This window comes from Genypterus blacodes, unplaced genomic scaffold, assembly GCF_046128005.1.
Source record: "Genypterus blacodes isolate CSIRO-AG114 ecotype Tasmania unplaced genomic scaffold, CSIRO-AGI_Gbla_v1 ptg000015l_1, whole genome shotgun sequence".
Lineage (NCBI taxonomy): Eukaryota > Metazoa > Chordata > Actinopteri > Ophidiiformes > Ophidiidae > Genypterus > Genypterus blacodes.
In genome coordinates, this window is record NW_027466829.1 from 1,275,519 (window position 1) to 1,294,250 (window position 18,732).

Below are 18,732 nucleotides of genomic sequence, written 5' to 3' on the forward strand. Positions count from 1 at the left end.
GTACAGAACATCAGCACACTCAAGTCTTAACAGTTACTTTGTGTTTACACTGAAAAAATATTCCTTTAAAGTGCACAACACTGAGCATTGTTTACCTTTATGACATATGATATATGTCATAAAGGTATATATGATGATGATATATTATTTTCCAAAATGCATGCAGACAGATGCATGTTACCTGTGCAGACACACACGTAGAGGATCGTTCCTGTAAATTCAAAATAGCACCTGGATTGTTGAAAATTCCTGTTTTGTTTTTTTTTAATTACAACTTTGCAACATTTTTTAAACACTACAATTTACAACTAAAGGAAATTCTTCATATTTACACTGTTATCCAAGCAGAAGAATACAAACAACACAGCAGTATCGATTTGATTTTGGATCATTTACATTTGAGCATCACAAACTCCTAAACTTGGCACTTTTCAGGTTCATAATAAAACCATTACAAAATTCAAAAATGTATCAGCATCATGACAGTCAAACAAGTCATAAATAAAATAAATTAATCAATAAATAAGGAGTAGCTTTCTTCAGCAGCTCTACCATGTTACTGTTTGAAAGGTCCTGGGTTCCACTAAACTATGGGACAGGTTCCGGAGTTCAGCTGCGGACTGGACCGGCCTGTAGCCCAGCAGAGCCAGAGTGTCGTTGCACAGATTCTGCACAGTCCTGACGATGTCGAAGCCGAGCCGGAGCCTCCAGGTGTCTGCCGTGGCTCTGGAGTCTCTGGTGGTGGAGTATCTGTAGTTCCAGTCAGCTGTAGCGGACACGTTACTGTTGGTGTTCTGCACAATCCACATCCGCACCCTGTCCTCCATGTCCAACCCGGCGAACCTGTAGATCTCTGTGGCCTTGACCTCAGGGTTGGAGGCCAGGTCCTCGTACCGTACCAGCAAGTAGCGGCCACGCAGCCACGCCGGCCTCTGCAGGCCCGTCTCTGCTGAGGCCGCCATGTCCTTGCAGGTACTCGTGATCTGAGACAGGTCCACGTATCTTGGCTGGCGTCCTGTAGCGTTCCAGACTTTCCAAGCACGGAACTGATCTGAAAATGCCATTATGCGTGAGGCGAGTATGGCTCGAGGGTCCCTCACCAGATGGATGATCTTCAGGTCCAGACGCGGATCCTCAGTCAGGGTTCGCAGGTCCTTGACTTCAGGGATACGCACAGTCTTTATAGCCACATGTTCCCTGGACAGACACGACATAGAGGCCAGCGTGAGGTTCAGGTTGCCACATTTTTTCGGACACCAGATTTCATCCGGCTGACCGGTCGCCAATCCGTCCCCACCCTCCAGGCACACGGGAGGGGAGCAGAGGGCGTGGCTGGAACTCCTACGGAAAAAGGAACCAGTGACGTGGTCCTGGGGCTCGGGCCGGATGTAGTTCTCCATGAAGTGAAGATCACAGGTGTACAGATTTAGAAGGAGGTCCCTGTAAGCCCCCAGCAGGGCCCTGCGGTCCAAGGTCCTCCGCAGTCTGCTGCTGGAGTTAGTGAAGGCCTGCTGGACATGGTAGAGTGGTTCAAACACATAGAAGACCCCGGGGTGCTGGTTGAGGAGCTGCCCGGTGAAAGACGAGCCGCTACGTGTGGTGGCAAACAGCAGGATGTGTTTCCGTGACGACTCCACAGACAACCAATTATCACCGCACAAAGCTCTCCATCTGGAATCTGGAAGAGCGGAAGACAGAAATCCACACATTTGTCTATATTAAGAGTTTTATGACAGTTTCTTAGCGATAAATATTAGACCCTCTTAATCTGTTTCCTGTCTGAGGGGCTTTGGAATATGCAGAGGGGGTAATTCAACTCGCAAAAAAAGAGAAAGAGAGTCTGGCTTGATCATAACTTCAAGCCAGGAGACGTAAACCACAGAATCAAGCCAATAGAGCTTAAATAATTTAGGGAGTAAACATGCAAGAGTAAGATGCTTGTCTGCTGGTGGTTACTGAGAGAGATTATGAGATGGCGGATCTCTAAATATAGCGCGAGGAGCTAATGTGTAATTACTGCTGATGAGGAGTTGATTGCAAAGGGGATGTTACTTTTGTACACCGGAGCTCAACAGCGCCAAAACTACAGCTGCCCTGTGAGAGGCAATTAATGGAGATAAATTGGAGGCTAATTGTAAAATGAATCTCACATATTTCATTCCTCTATGCGCCCCTATTCTTGGGAAATCCCTTACTTAATGATCTGTCATTTGAGCACCGATTTTCCTTTCTGTTGCTTGGGTTTTGCTGCACGGCTCCAATCCCCCTGCTGAGAGTCTGTCTCCTCCCTCACTAATGAGACCTTCTCCTAACTGCAAAAGTAATACAGAAATTATCAATCATACTTAAAGAAATAATACGTGTCTGTGTGTGTCTCGGCTGTGTTAGTCTAAATGCCTAGACTTTGTACATCTTGGGGGTGGGGACACTTTGGGGACACATTGGGGACAGACTGTACCTCTGTGGTGTCTGGCCTGGCAGTGGTCAGCTCCTTGACAGGGTCCAGACAGCGAGTCCCTCAAGGTGCGGATGGCCGTGTACTGGACCCCCAGAGACGCACACACCAGGAGCAGCACTGTCTTCCAGGAACACTCCATCCTGCTCCCTCCTCTGCCACTACATCCTTCAGGCTGAAGCCACCAGGGAGCCAAAGACACAAACTTTGTCTTTATTGTTATGCACTTTGCACACATATGCAGAATTCTGTTTGCAAATTAGCAGCTAGAGCTGGAACTGTACAGTCTGTATACCCTATCTATCTATCTATCTATCTATCTATCTATCTATCTATCTATCTATCTATCTATCTATCTATCTATCTATCTATCTATCTATCTATCTATCTATCTATCTATCTATCTATCTATCTATCTATCTATCTATCTCTCTCTCTCTCTCTCTCTCTATCTCTGTCTCTCTCTCTCTCTATCTATCTATCTATCTATCTATCTATCTATCTCTCTCTCTCTCTCTCTATCTCTGTCTCTCTCTCTCTCTATCTGTCTATCCAAAAATCCCTCCACAAGAGCGACAAAGTGGCATGAAGTGTTTCTACAAATATCGGTGAAGTTCGGCCATTGCCCAGCGTATTTTGGTGTATTACTCTTTTTCCTCTTGCTTTCCTCTTTCAGGTAATTAAGCCTATAAACTAGCAAAAAAGTGATAAATACGCAGATAAATACAGCTGTCTGACTGAGGTAGAAAGGTTCCCTTGGTAGATTTCAGAATTATTTGCCACTGGGCCTGAAAGAGCAAAGAGAGATGTGATTTTCCTAAATGGACTAAAAGGTGCTGCTCTCCATTTGTCACCTTGCACCAAAGTGATGGTAGGCAGGTTATCTGGGTTCAAATGATCCCTCCATCAGTCAGAGAGGATGTTTGACGGCTGCCATCATCCAAATCACACATCAACGTACATCATATTACTCACAAAAAAATAAATGAAAGTCCCCTGCCTGTCTCTGTCACTCCGTGTCTCCAGTCTGGCTTTTTCTATACATTAATGATGTTTATGTGTCCCTGGCAGTTTCAGAACCCTTAAGGCATGCTTCACACTGAGCAGCGATCGGCTTTTGATGTGTCATTAATCACAAACAGAGACGTTTACTCTGCTGGTGAGGGAAATTAAAGCGAGCTGGCATCATGAACCGTGGTGCTAAAAACAGCTATCGTATGGCGACTCTTTGTTTTTTAGATCAGATTCAGGCGGAGTGACAGAAACAGAGATACTGTACTGTGTGATACAGAGTTCAAAAACATCGTTAGAGCTGTTCTTGTCTTTTAATTTTAATATCTTTTAATTGGCCGGGGAGAGAAAGTCTAAGCATGAACGACTGCAGATAATAAGAAACTTTGACTGAGCTTTTTAGCATCTTTGACACTCACAGAGAGAGAAAAAAATTCAATTTGACAGTTCTGCCATCCATGAGCTGCACAGCTGGCTGACCAAGGCGCATCATAGCATTCCTCAGCGACAGGTTTTGTTTGTCTTTCAGGGCTCACAGCTCCTTTGCTACACTCTGCCCTCGCGAGAATGAAAACAGATGCTTCGACGGATTACAGCAATTTCATTTGCAAGTCCTCCTTTCTCCTCCGCTCATAACTTCCCATGCACGGGGGACTCACACCGGGAACACCAGACGCAGGATTTTTGGAATGCCCTCTCTATCCCTCATAGAAAAACAGTTCTTACAGGGGATAAAAGCCTCGGGGAGCGGATCAACTAAAGATTACACTGTGTGGTGCATCCACCTCTGGCAGGTTTAAGTTGTAAATTCAGTGAGCAGCGAATTTCCTACTGAGATAAAATAGCTTGCAGCAAAAGTGCTGGAGATAATGACATTTGTGCATGGCACTGGAAAAGCAATTGCCTCTGTGGAAAATAAAGGCAACAAATGAGGTTAGGAAGTAAGTGATGAGGGTGGGAGTGAGGGATTTGGGATGCAGGTGATTGAGGGATGTGACAGCGCCAAAGATTTTTCTATTAAACCATGTCAGCGTGCTCTCAAATCCTCTGAGTGGGGCTGTTTATTGGCAATGCTGAGCCTGGTGATCAATCCTGAAAAGGGGGTGAGACAGTTTAGTAACAGTCGTAAGACCTGGAGGAGTTTTGCTACTTTTAGAGTTTTGTTCTCAACTTTTATTGTTTGTTTTTCTCAATTTTCATTTGCCTCTTATCGTTTCTCTCACACACACACAGTCTCTCTCTCACACACACAAACGCAATGCCACAGGCTGAGAGGAGCAGCAAGCAGAGGAGTTGCATCTGACCCCAGGCTACAGGGGCCATGTATAGAAATGGTGCACTTGTGTAAAATAGGATTTGAAGCGTATGCTCGCATCTTCACAAACAAAAGTTGGGATTCATAGAAACAAACTTGACTGAAGCCTACTTACATATCAGGATTTCATGACAGAAAAGCTGTAAAAATGAATCCAGCTTTTCTAATAACCTCTGTCACATAATTCCACTCCATCACACACACACTTCTGATATAAATATATGACATATTGTAAAATACAGGCCAGGCGTGTTGAATTCTGAATTCATTTGTGTCAGAATGTCTGCAGTCTAAGCCGCAATTTCATCCAAAATAGCATATTTATCTATCATTACATGAGCTCTGCTCCTGAGAACAGGTTCATCCTGACAAAGCCAGTGTGTGGATCTGTTATAGTGACGCCATGGAGGCCAGAGGGTTGAGATGATACACTGCTCATTAGAGGTCTTATCAATTTAAACTGCAGTGATCCCTTATCTATATCTTGCTGGTCATTGACATCCCATACAGAATTAATGTTCTATATTGATCACTGATCTCCCTTGTCTGTCCCACATCACCTGCACAGACACGAAATGTGTGAAAAAGTGTGAAAATCGCATATTTACGCACTACTCGTATTCACAAAGGGCTTTAATTGACAATTCATGGGGGAGGGCGGGGAGTGGACATTTAAACGCATCTTCCATCCTCAAGTTGATTATTATGCTTGATAAAAAGGAGAATTACGCCTCAGATTGATACATGTCCATATTTGTGGCGTACACCGTTTTCCTCCTTCGCACGATCTTAAACTTTTACGATTCATCATCGATTCCTGCATGGCTCCGGTTCCTTCTGTATCACAGATGACTGTGCTGCATGATTCCATGAGCGCAGAGCGAGATGAGACCCCAGAAAATGACCCTCTGCTTCATCGACTCTGGTCCTAGTAGCTTAGTGTGTTGTTCTCACTGTCTAAACAGGTTGCAGCGTCTTTCAGCATAAAATGAACCCAAACTGAACGGACATAATAACTTTATAGACGAGGAAAATAGAACAGAATAATGAACAAAATTGAAAACTTTGGAGGTAAATCGACATTAAATTCACTAAAATGATCTCAACATACATATTCTCTCGGTTAATCAATGACAAACAAATGTATTTTATATAAATATAACATTATTCTACTTTAATAAGTCCCTAATAATGACATCAGATTAAAAAGGATGAAATAAACTCACCTTTGAGTACCACGCATACACTTTATACAGCTATATGAAATCAATCCCTGGCATTAATCTCACAGATTTACTGTCAATTACGCGGTGTCCAGATTAAGGCGTCATCTCCATCACTCCGCTGCTGCCGCTCCGTGCGCGTAAAAAGCACAACGGAAACACAAAACGGACGCGGAGCACAAAATGTTGCCTTACCATCAGCTGTCACGATCAGACATCTCTGCAGCCGCTCCATGTGGAAAATCGTGTGTGTGTGTGAGAGAGAGAGAGGCGGAGGGAGGGTGTGTGTGTGAATGTGTGTGTATGTGTGTGTGTTGTGGTCCGGAGTGGATTCAGAGCTGACTGGAGAGGAGATGCGCCATGGATGTGTGAGCAGCGGGAGGCTGAGTGAGGAGGCAAGGCGCCCCCCTCTTCAACCCCCCCCCCCCCCCCCCCCCCCCCCCCCCATCCACAGAGCGCATCCTGGAGCTGGTTTCTCCAGACCGGATGCAAATATGATCATGTATCCCGCTATGATGCTCTAGCCAACATGTCGTATACGCGGGTTTATGTCTTGGTGATGCATCTGCAACATTTTATTCATAGCTTTTACAAGATCACATTCCCTGAGGCAATGCATTTAAATACTGCTGAGATTGTGTTTACGTGTCACCTGGACTATCACGGGACTTTCAGCTCTGAGCTCGCACCTTCATTTAACCAATCAGATCCATTTTAGCTGCTGGTTTTGCTCATGAATGTCATTACAGTACCTGCTATACTCAACCTGTCCACTAGGTGTCACCCCACAATCTCTCACCGGATCACCTGCTCCGTGGTGTCACTCTCCATTGTTCTCGCTTCTGTCAGTTTTGTGGCACTGCTGAAGAACATTCCTGCTAATCTTCCTGCATGTCAACCAAATGTTTATTGACTGCGCTTCTGCCTCTGCCTGTTCGATTTGTTTGCCCTGATTACCCCCGACCTGCTTTCTGGTTGGTAACCGCTACCACTGTTGTGTTGCCAACCATTTTGGATTAGTTTAACATCTCTGCCTGTTTGAGATCACTGCTGTAACCTGCAATCAAGCAGTCTAATGAAGAACAATTAGCTCTTACATTACAATTACACATAATAATAATAATACTACTGCTTCCTCCACTACTACTACTACTACTAATAATAATAATGTGCCGTTCAAGGTTAACAATTGCACAACAACTATTAGATGAATCATATGAAAGGAAACATAATGATGTACAATTTAGATGTGTTCCAAGATTTCTTATTTTTATTTTTCATTTTATATCAAAGGTCCCATTCATTGGTTTGTTGATAAGAACTGGAACATAAATCCTCACATATTTCATGCAGGCAGGTTTCATGAGCTCATCCTTCCAGCCAAGCAAAGAGACAATCACAGTATCATTTGCTGAACGTCAGCGTGCCATCTACACACACACGCACGCACGCACGCACACACGCGCACACACACACACACACACACACACACACACACACACACACACACACACACACACACACACACGCACACACTTGGGAGGACATTGTGTTGACTGACACACTGTAACCGTAACCACAATGGCCACATTCCTAACCGCAAGCCTGTAACCTCATTCTAATTCGAACAGTAAAGTCATGTCTCACTCCTTAAATGGATGGTTAAATGTGTGAGGAGGCCCAGATATGAGGGTCAAGCCCTCACATGTGTCACACACACACACACACACTCTTCGCCATCATATCACAATGACACAATGACCCCTATTTTTCTTCATTCTAGCGAGGATGACTCCTCTCATCAGACGCCTTCCCCTCACTCCCCCCCCCCCCCCCCCCCCCCCCCCCCCCGCTGAGCAGAGAGATGGGTGACATATCATTGCCCCGGGGGGTTACTCCGGGGTCAGAATTAGCCCCTGACAGCTCCATTACTCCTGGGAATAGGGTCGATTCCGTTAACAGTCTGCCAGATTTATCTGCTGGTGTGTAGGAGTCATGCGTGCCAAACTGTCCCTGCAGTGATTGAAATAATGCAACCGTCTTTTGGTTTTCATATTATCCCAACGTTTCACTTTTGATTTGCATAAACTCCACCACTGGGCAAATGCATCAGACTTTTGCTGTTCGGTATCAGCGCAGGGATTAGTCATTCTAACAGCCCTCTCCCCTGTATCATCACCTCTCAGCTAGTCGAGGTAAGCCCACCAAAGTAAAGACAGGCGGAAATTATTGAAGAAACGGGAGGCAAAGGCCGGGAATCTTCCCACGCAAAATGCAGAATGAGATTTTTTTTTTTTCACAATAAGGGCCGAGGCAGATTATCAGCCTAAGGTTTGTAGACACAAAGGACGTCGGGCTGCCAAGAACACCCGGTGAGTGATGTGGGCTTGTCCTATTCTCCGCGTCTCTTTGTGATGATCCCTCGCTCTGCCCACAGCATCGATTCCTCGGCTCTGAGCAGCCAAACGCCTCCACACCGTCTCCCAGAGATTTGAAACAGGCGATGAGAAAAAGTTAAATTTCCTGCGAGCGAACTGAATCCCCCGCGAGTCTCTGTGTTTAGTTATAGTACCCACACTCCATGCCGCCCACTCACCGCAATGACACAATCTCACACAAACACACATTCAAACAGCACGAAATTCAGACACACACATTGGAGATTTGCAGTGTCTTTCATTCTTCCCTGGCAGAACATTTGGGATATAAACAAATGCCTCACCAATCTGCATCCCCTCTCTCTCTCTCTCATATCTCTGTGATCCACTTTATATCTGATCTTTGACATGACAGCATTCTTTCATCGTTACATGACTGGGACTGCTCCGCCCCCCAAAAATCTCCTCCACTGTTCCGGATAATCTCGCCTCCTAAAGCTTACTGACAGCTCTCCCATATCTGGCCTTGCTCGACAAACGTCTGCACCTCTTCCGGCTGGGTTTTCTTTTTTTTCTCAGATGCGATCCATCTGTCAGATTATCCGTCAGTCAGCTTGCATCAAAGGCAAAAGCAGCTCTCTTTTTTGCCTGTGATGGAAAGTTGCTTTTTCCTATTTGAGGGAGTGAATAATAGTCCTTCATGCCACCTCGCTCTCGCTCTGGTGCAATAAGCAGGTGAAAGGAAATCTCATTTCACCCACTGGTATGCCAGCAGAGGCAGCAGCTAAATTTAATTCAGCAAACAACCAGCACAGGACCCATAAGCAAACTTCCTCTATCTCTCACTGGTATTGAGCTTGGAACATCTACAGACATCTCCCAAGTTATTGCCACTTGGACTATAATAACATCATGCAGATAATAAATATGAGCAATATTAACAGAGTAATCACATTGCAGATGCTGAAGAGACACACAGCACGGGATGGAATGATCTCAATATTCCTCCCGAGGGGCCATCTTTGATCATTTTTTAAATATTTATGGCACTTTAAGCCCAATTTTGTGCCACTGTTTAACGGGAGGTCATGATTGAATGGAACAAAACTGACCCCAATTAGATTTCAGACTGGAGATAGTCTGCGAGTGTGTTTTTGATTGCTTTTGATCCTGAAGGCCCACAGAGTGTGTGACCCAGCTCGCCACGGAGATCTACATCAGCCAGGCCTTTATGGAGAATACCATCATCTGGATTCAGAAGAAAACAGGCTCATAAGGCTCTTAAGCTCCTATAAAGCTAAAGTTACAATAGAAATTTACAGTCTTTTAGAAACCAAAGCTTCCTGCTAACATTGACTCAGCTGCTCGCCAAGATAAGATTTCATTTCTTAAATTTGCTTTTTTGTTGTAGGAGATCTGATCTGCCGAGCGACGCACGGGACGATCACCGGGAAAGAAGAATGTGGGACAGAGAAACGCAAGGGATTTAGACAAGAGAAGAGAAGAGGAAGAGCGGGGAGCTGCAGAGGAAGTTTTCACACAGACACACACACTTCTGCCATCAGTGCATCAAAGGTGTGGTTGCTGTGGCGTTGTCATTGGTTTTTCCCTTTGCTGCCATCGGAATGGATACACCAATAACTTCCTCGTCCAACCGGTTGATATCTGTTTCTCAGAGACAGAGAGATTTCCGAAGAAGTGATGTGTAGAGTGATTGTGCGTCTCCAAACCGTCATCACAACGAGGGCGATCACTCCACGGGATTAAACACAAAACCCTTCTCTGCACCGTCTGCCCTCCAACACTTCCCTCACACGGGAGAGTTGAACTTTTTCTTGTATAATCTGGCAGCGTCTCAGCCCAGCCGCCCACTTGTTTCTAGGTTATAGACTTCAAATCAAAGCGATACGCAAAAAGCCTCAGAGACGTCCTGGGGAGAGTCGGTTTATTGAGAGCGTTTGATTGGTTCTGGTTTCTGTTGCATTGCACCTCTGAAAATAAACAGACGTAAACTCCTGCGTGGCTCTGATCCAAGCAGACACCTCCACACCAAACGCAACCCCCGTGAGGCTCATCTCCCTCCCATCTGTGACATCGTTTTGCTTTGGACCTCCCTCTCCCTCTTCATCGCTCTCACTCTCCATCTCTCTCTCCATCTCTCTCTCTCTCCATCTCTCTCATTCTCCATCTCTCTCTCTCTCTCCATCTCTCTCTCTCTCCATCTCTCTCTCTCTCCATCTCTCTCACTCTCCATCTCTCTCATTCTCCATCTCTCTCTCTCTTCATCTCTCTCACTCTTCATCTCTCTCACTCTCCATCTCTCGCTCTCTCTGCACGTTTTTCCCAGCGAGCCCATCAGGAGTGCTCTCTGGTGCGTAATTGGAGCCATTAGCGCAACACACATCACACACGGCAAACCCGTCTCTCTCTCCCTCTCTCTCTCTTTCTCTCCATTTCGCTTGCTCTTTATCCCACCGACTGTTTCACACTCACAATGCTGGCAGCACATCATATTTGTGGGAGCAATGGGCTCCGGCGAAATTAGAGGCAGATCGGAGGCCTCAGCAGACTCAGACCCGGCGGACTCGGGAGAGCCGCTGTGCAGACACGCTGATTCTACAATATGCCGGCCTGTGATCGGCCTAAAAGAGGCGCGGCGGGGCGGGATGGATCCTGCCAACGTGAGCTGCCTGTGGGTCGAGCTGACTGGCTGTTGCTCTGGGGAGAAACAGCAACCTGGGAGTGTGTGTGCGAGAAAACCTTAGATAACCGCCCAGCATTGAGAGTTTAGTCACACATCTCAATGCGCTCTGCAGATGTGGTACGATCCGGAGAGAACAAAAGAGTCTCTGAGTCCAAACTTGTCTGAGGGAAATTTTTTCGGTTGATTTCGCTGTCGTTTTAAAAAAAATATGGCATTGCCTATATTTTATCTCTGTTGTGTCACTGGAATAGGTTGCTTACTTAGGCACTCATACACTTGTAGCTCACACACACACAAACACACAAACACACACACACAGATGGTCTGATGTCCCAACAATTAAGTCGATCCACTTAAAGACTCTCAGTGTGGCAAGCTGAAGGAAGCCCTGCTGGTGGATGATCCAGATTCCTCTGCGCTCCGTCAGGCCTCTCGGGGCTTCTCGGTGTGACTGAGTCGCTTCTTAATTACGCATGAGAACTCTGAACAGCTGCCGCTCTCCTACATCTGCGTCTCCATCACTCCAGCCTGCCGAGGGGTGTGTAGTGTGTAAAGCAAACTGACAAGCGCTCCCTCTCCTCTATTTCCTCAGTAGGCAGCAGAAATCGTGACCCTGCGTGCGTGTGTGTGTGTTTGCGCGTGTGTGTGTGTGTGTGTGTGTGTGAGAATGTCTCTGAGTTGCCACGGTATCGCATTGTCTGTTACACTTTGACCACCGTTTGTTCCACCACAATACTAGGACTTCTCATGGTCCTGATTGTTATTGGTTGTTATTATTAACTTTCCAAACTCCTCATAAAACTCTTTTGATCACAGTGTTTTGAATGTGTTTCCTTCATCCAGACAGGTTTGTTCAATGCGCTGCTAGGAGACAATATTACCGGGATCAGCGAGGCCTGTGAAGGAAAACATAACCATATGTATTTCATCTTCTATATATGGAATTGAATCTTGCGTATTACATATACCAGCTGAGCAAATATTTCCTAGCCGAAGCGGCATTTTGTTGATAGGATCTATTTTGTTGCCACTGTGGCACAAGTGGAACATAAATATTTATTAGGGCTCCAAAAGGTTAAGTGCGTGGGAGTAATAGAATCTGGCAGCTGAAAATATTGCTGAAGCACAACATCTCGGGATTGTTTTTTGAGATGGGAGGCTTCAAAGCGCGGCTGAGTGGTCTGTGTATCAACAAACATCACTAAAATGTATATTTCCTACCTCTTTCTGCACAGATATGAGTACACAATGAATATGGAAGTGCATGTGGAGTAGAAACAGATCTAATTTAAAGCCGACGACTGAAGAGGCAACAGCACATTTCCCGGGGAAAATTAGATTAATTTGATTCCAGATCTTCCCTGTTGGTTAATTACTTCCAGCACAGAGGCGATTATCTCACCTGATTGTTTCAAAAATACTTCCTTAACATCGCAGGGTAGGATGGGGTTCAATATTCTTTGTCTGCAATCTCAATAAAACTAGGGGGAGTAAAGCATATGACACACAGACTGGGAGAAGGAGGAGCCTAAATATGTTTATCATCGCTTCCTCTCCCTCTTTATCCTTGAACATTGTTAGAACAAGGCTAATTTTGAGGCATTGTTTGGCCTTGGTGGAGGTATGAGCTCCTCTGCATGGCCTTCAAGTCTTTTTCCAGAAGAGTAAGTATAAAGACCTTGCCTTGGTATTATTCTATGTGCCGTGTTGTCGGCCTTGGACTCGTGTCAGTTCCGTGCATCAGATGAAATGTGTTAACGCTAAGGATTACGCTTAGCTCAGCGCCCGGTCGGCTCACAGATGGCGGCGGGAACATTACACGTGTAGTTCCCATATCCGCAGCGGTTGATTACACACTTCAGACGGTAAAACATAAAACCCTGCACACTGTTCTATGACCTCATTCTCCTATTCTGATGGTACCTAAATCGCAGCTTCACCCCCTGTGTCAACTAAGGCTTACCTAGTGTATATACACACACTTAAGAAGTTTCAGGAAACACTCTTACTCTTACTTCCTCATATAATGTAAATAAATAGGACATATTTTTCTAGGTTCAGTGAATAAGAACCTTATGGCTATAAAATTATAAAAGGTTGTGTGCTTGTGTAAGTTGTATCCGGATGCATTGATCTGTTTTAGAGCCAGCTGCTATAAACGGCAGTACTTGCTGACAGCAGTTGTGCACTTGTGTGTATCAGGTCAGATATAACGGCGGTGCAGGAGATTACACACCGGGCGGCTTTCCGTGTGCTCACACAGCGGAAATGATAAAATAATGATTTGGGGCTTTTTCTCTTGATTTCACAAGCGCATTTCCAAAAGATATATGATGTATGTGCAGCACCCATATGGCCTAGTTTAACAATAACTAGCGCACCACATAGCAGCTGATCTATTATTTATACCTGCTGTAAAGTGGTCCGGTGCTGAGAGCAGAGCAGGAGCACTGATAACCCCGGGGGGAGAACACAGGCCTGTGGAGGAGCCGCCGTTTCATTTCTTGCAACTAAACACCATGTCATTGAAACCGTCAACACGTTATTGACTATAAATAGATGATTACTATCCACTCCACGTGAAAAGCCAAGGCAATTACCCTCTCAGTGTAGATCTATTCATGATCAGATGGCACCATGACAGCCAATCATTTCCTAGGGAACTGGGTTTGGAAATATATTCATTGCAGTTAATCTGTTTCAGTGTGAGCTTGATATAAAGCTCAGGAGATGACAGCAACCTCAGCATCCTCACTGTGACAGGATGAGGAGTGTGAGACACAATCTACACTGACGCTGCTGATAGGAAACTACGGGGCACGTCGTTAACACACTGGTACAATATCAGTTACACCTATTATCATATATATTAAAATTCACAATTAATTTGAAAGGGACACAGTCAGCAAATCAGAAGTAAATATCACACCCCATCACTTTTTATATCTCATTTCAACTTTCACGAGCATAAACCACTGTATGGGATCAATACTGATTTTCACCCTGTAGCATTGTGCTGTGCAGCGTAACACTCAGAGGTTATGGTGGATATTGATTCAATATTGTGCTTTATGCCTGTAGTGTTAGCTGAGATAACCTAAGGTTTATTTTGATGAAAGATCGCTTCATCCGTGGAATGAGAGCATAAGCAGGCACACCAAGGTGTAAACTACTTGCAGTGTGTGTGTGTGTGTGTGTGTGTGTGTGTGTGTGTGTGTGTGCGTGTGTCACAGCACAGCACAGCCTTTATTTGTTCTGCTTGATTTTCACAGTGAAGTAATTTGAAAATATCAAAACGGTAGGCAACATTCTCTTCCCCCTGGTTTCTTGCTAAATAAATCACACTATCTGTTTTTGTTTTGCTTCAGACTTGTTTGGTTTCTTGCATAAAAAATAGAATTGACCATTAGTGCATGACAGAGCGTGTAATCATCCCTCCACCAAACACATTCTTCTTTATCTCACATCACATTGGTGTGAAACGAGGGTTTTGCTGATGGTGCGTGTTGCTGGTAAACTTTGTTTGTTTAGTTTGGAATCTAAGGCATGTCCACGGCCGTTTAAAGGAATGCAATGAGCCCAACAGCGCCCTCTATAGCTCTACAGGAGAACTGTGATCTCTGAACAGACATTTTCCAAACAGTGTTTCCGTGTTTATAATATAGAAAAAAGATCAGCCTGCTTTCACACTCACTACTTCCTCTTGTGGCGTTGTGAGAGTTTCAATGTTAAACTAACTTTACTTTGTGTTTCCAAGATTCTTCTTAATCAACCTGTTGACAGGTGTTGACATAAGAGTGGCCTGACCGGTTTCAGCTCATTTCGTCACAGGACGTCTCGCTCAAACTGAGCAGACAAGTAGAAAACATTGAACACCTCTCTACTGTTGCCACTGCTTGTGACAGGAATATTCATCTATCGTCATATTATTCACTTCAAACTGAAGAGAAAAAACACTTTCACAACATCAGCTTGCATTTTTAATAAAAAAAGATTGACAGCATTTGCAGATATAGTCAATCACGAGCCAGAGTGGAGTTTTGAAAGCTTTACCTGCTTTACTGCATGTTAGATAGGACATTTTACATTGACAGTGAAAGGAAAATGACACCCATAAAACTCCACAAGTGTGAATATGATTGCCTGATATCAGTGTCAGTTGAATATAACATTTCCTAACTGAGCTGTTCAGCATATTGTTCAGTAGGTTGAGTTAACCTCTCAGCTGCAGGATCCCCTTTCATTTCTATGTCATTTGCCTGAAAAAGTCCTGATCCGGCGGCTGATGATTCCTGCCTTTGACTGGCCCTTGCCCTCCTCTTTATCACAATCACCACTGCAATCCCTACCACCAGCACCAGCAGTGCAGCCAGTCCTGCCGCTACGCCGTACACAGTCCAATTAGGATCAGCAGGAGGATCAACAGGTGGTGCAGATGTCGTCAAAATGATTTCCTGTTTAAAGATGCACTTGTGTGTCTGAGGCCAAAATTCGTCATCTTCATTGTCATCTTCCGCAGCATCCACCTCATCGTCATAATCTTCATAATTCTCATCTCCCTCCAGAAATTCTTTGTTCCCTGAGACAATACACCAGTACACTGTTATGTCTTCAGTGGTCAGGCTGGAGAGTGTCAGAGAGGAGCCATGTTCAGACAGACTCACTCGACCTCTAAGATCCTTTGGCCTGGATGAGTTGTGGATGAGTTCATCTTCGCCTGAGGTCCCTCTGCGGTGCCACTGCACATACTCATTTTGGCCCACGTTACATTCTAATGTGACGTCCCCGCCTTCAGTAACAACCTTTCTTTGGGGCTTCTTCTTGGGACAAAGAATGAGCTCGTACTGAACCTCAAGAAAAGGGAGGTAGCAGTTATATTCCCCTCTGTGTATGTCAGAGACATTAGGGATCACCAGAGAGAAGTGTTGTGAGTCATTACCACCTGAAATATACATGTGATTGCTCTTCATGCTTCCATCAGCTGACGTTGGCAACTTTGTAGTCTCATTGATCCGCCCCAGCGGTGTCACCCATTCCTTTTTGTTATGATCAGAGGTACAGTTGAGTACCACATCGTCCCCTTGTGAAGCAAAAATAATCCTGTTATCGATCTTGTCCATGAGGTATTTGTTTTGGAAACTCAGGCACTTCAAACCTTTGGTGACAACACAATAAAAGTGTGGGCTGTCCTCCAACACGCTGCTGGGAACCCAGAGCAATGCACCATGGTCCTTTACCTCCACAACACCATTCAGCTCCTCCATCAGAAGGTTCAGTGACATGCTGCTATCCAGGAGGAGCTCAGCCTTATAATGTGGGGCCGATTCCAGGAACCAGTAAATACTTGCTCCTTCCACACCTGCTGAGGTGATGTTGCAGAGTAACTCAGCCCCTGTGCGACCATCTTCCTCCTTCTCTGTGATCTCCTCAGCGGCAATCTCCCGATCACACACAGTGAGTCGGTATGTGAGCTGGTTAACAAGTGTTTGGTCCTGCCAGCACTCCCTCCTATAGATGCCTGCGTCCGAGTGTGTGAGGGCGCTGATCTGTAGCCCGAGTAGGAACTCATTGTTGGTGGTTTGGACCCGACCCTGCAAGTCCGCAGGGGGTGTGGCATCAGCTGAAGAGTTGCCCAGCAGCTGGTATCCCTCTGGAGTTGATTTATAAGCAACAATGTTGCTCATTCCAAAGCAGTACCCCATCTCAATGACATCACCCTCTGCTCTGAAGACTTGCTCTATGTACTCAACGCAGGCCGTGTGGAGGAGAAGGAAAAGCAAAAAATGTAATAGAGGCCATGAAGGAGGCCATGTTCTCTGTCTGTCCTGGGCCATGTATCCGTCACACACTGGGAGCTGACTGCATGTGTCTGTCTGCAGGAAGTAATTTCGAAGTGGTATTTTGGATCCGCCTCCAATACACAGTTTCCCCCTCTCAGCATTCTTACATACTTTAACAGTGAGAACTTTAGACTGTCACAGTGACAGACGTACACACACAAACCTGCAAAGACAACAGCACATGCACGCACACACACACACACACACACACACACACACACACACACATTTTCCCTGAAGTGAAAGGGAAATGGGGTGAAACCCATCGACAGCATTCAAGTTATCAGTTTGAATTTGTGAAATCAGAGAGAATCAGCGAGGCCAAACTAAATATGAAGTTAGAGTTTAAGTAAATCTTTTTGTTTGTCTGTTAACACTGGAATGTGTGTAGACAGGTCTGGCTCTGCAGTAGGTGCAATTGATCATTATGCAAACATAATGGCTGAGCGTGTGTGTGTTTGTGTGTGTGTGGGTGTGTGTGGGTGTGGTGTGCACGAAGGCATGATTGCACACCGGCGAATGCGTGCAGTGCCAGTTGCTGCACCATCACGCTCCTTTTCAGTGAGCATCTAATCTGAATGAAATCTGCACACATCAGCTCCTATCGAGTGACTGTTGCTTGGCAATGTTTCGCAATGTTTCTTGTGCAGTGTCAGGTGAAACAAAACCTCCATGCACAGTATCACCCAGGAGGCGAGGGTCATGACACAAACGCACAAAGACAAGCTCACACCTGCAGCATACGATTGCATTTTCTGATGTGCTGTTTTGGTTCTACGTCGTTTAACATTTAACTTTATTAACTGTTAATTTTCAAACACGGCGTAATGTTAGTGTGTATCTGTCTGTAGTGAAGATTGGACTCATATAAGGGGAAAATAAAAGTTGGCATAGGCTTGGAAAAAACACTGATTAGTCAGTGTTAGAGTTATTATGTGGCTTGTCAGATTGCTCAACTGCTTCCATGCAGGAGTCCACATGTAACAGCTATATTATATAATTGCACCGCTCTTAAAATCCATACTTTTCACATTTCTATTATATTCAGTTCGAAGCAAATACACGAGAAACAGCAGGAAAGACAGAAGGTTGAATCTGTGCGAGAGGCTGAACTCTTTTTATACTGCAGCAAAGATGATGATTGTACTTCAAAGGCGATTATAATGACGGCCCGCTTATTTGTGCTTCAGGCTCCCTTGAGTTAGAACACAGCATACATACTCTCTGTGCTCAGTTCTGGGTGGAGGTCAGTGAGATCAGCAGGTGGTTTGTGGGTGGAGCGCGTACACACACACACACATGTACACACACCACATATGATGGATTGAAGGATGGCAGCATATTTCGGTTCTTTGAGGATATCATTGTGAATGATAAGTAATTGTGCCGGGTTTATCCTGCGGGGACAAACATTTCCACTTTGCAATGGACAAAAGACCTTATTGTGACGAAAAAAAATGCCAAGTACTTTGGACTCAGTGTGTACAGACTTAAAGCAGCAGCCCGTGTGTGTGAGCGCCTGATATTCTTCTATAGATTTTTATCGCATTTTGATTTGGTTTCTCTGTCATTTCTATTTCACTGCCATCATATCAACACAACATAGCATAACATAACAAAGCTACTGTGAGTTTGTGGTGACATGCACGTTTCAAGTCCAGGCAAGTAAGATTTCCATTGACACCAAATACTTCAATGCAACACCTAACCTAAGAGTGTGTAACACTGGGACAATAACACACAAGTATGTGGGTATTGAAATGCCGAACTCAAACTGTTCAGGGGATTCAGATTACTGCCATACTG

The 18,732-nt window shown here is 44.9% G+C and overlaps 1 protein-coding gene across 1 annotated transcript; it reads right to left on the reverse strand.

Annotated features, from left to right (window-relative positions):
- Positions 1-548: 548 nt before the first annotated feature.
- LOC142990805 (carbohydrate sulfotransferase 1) lies at positions 549-2,606 on the reverse strand. The gene is made up of 2 exons (XM_076140678.1): positions 2,459-2,606; positions 549-1,678 (listed from the first exon to the last, which is right to left on the reverse strand). Exons 1-2 carry the CDS (start codon positions 2,595-2,597, stop codon positions 549-551), a joined length of 1,269 nt encoding a protein of 422 aa, XP_075996793.1. The 5' UTR covers positions 2,598-2,606.
- Positions 2,607-18,732: the final 16,126 nt, after the last annotated feature.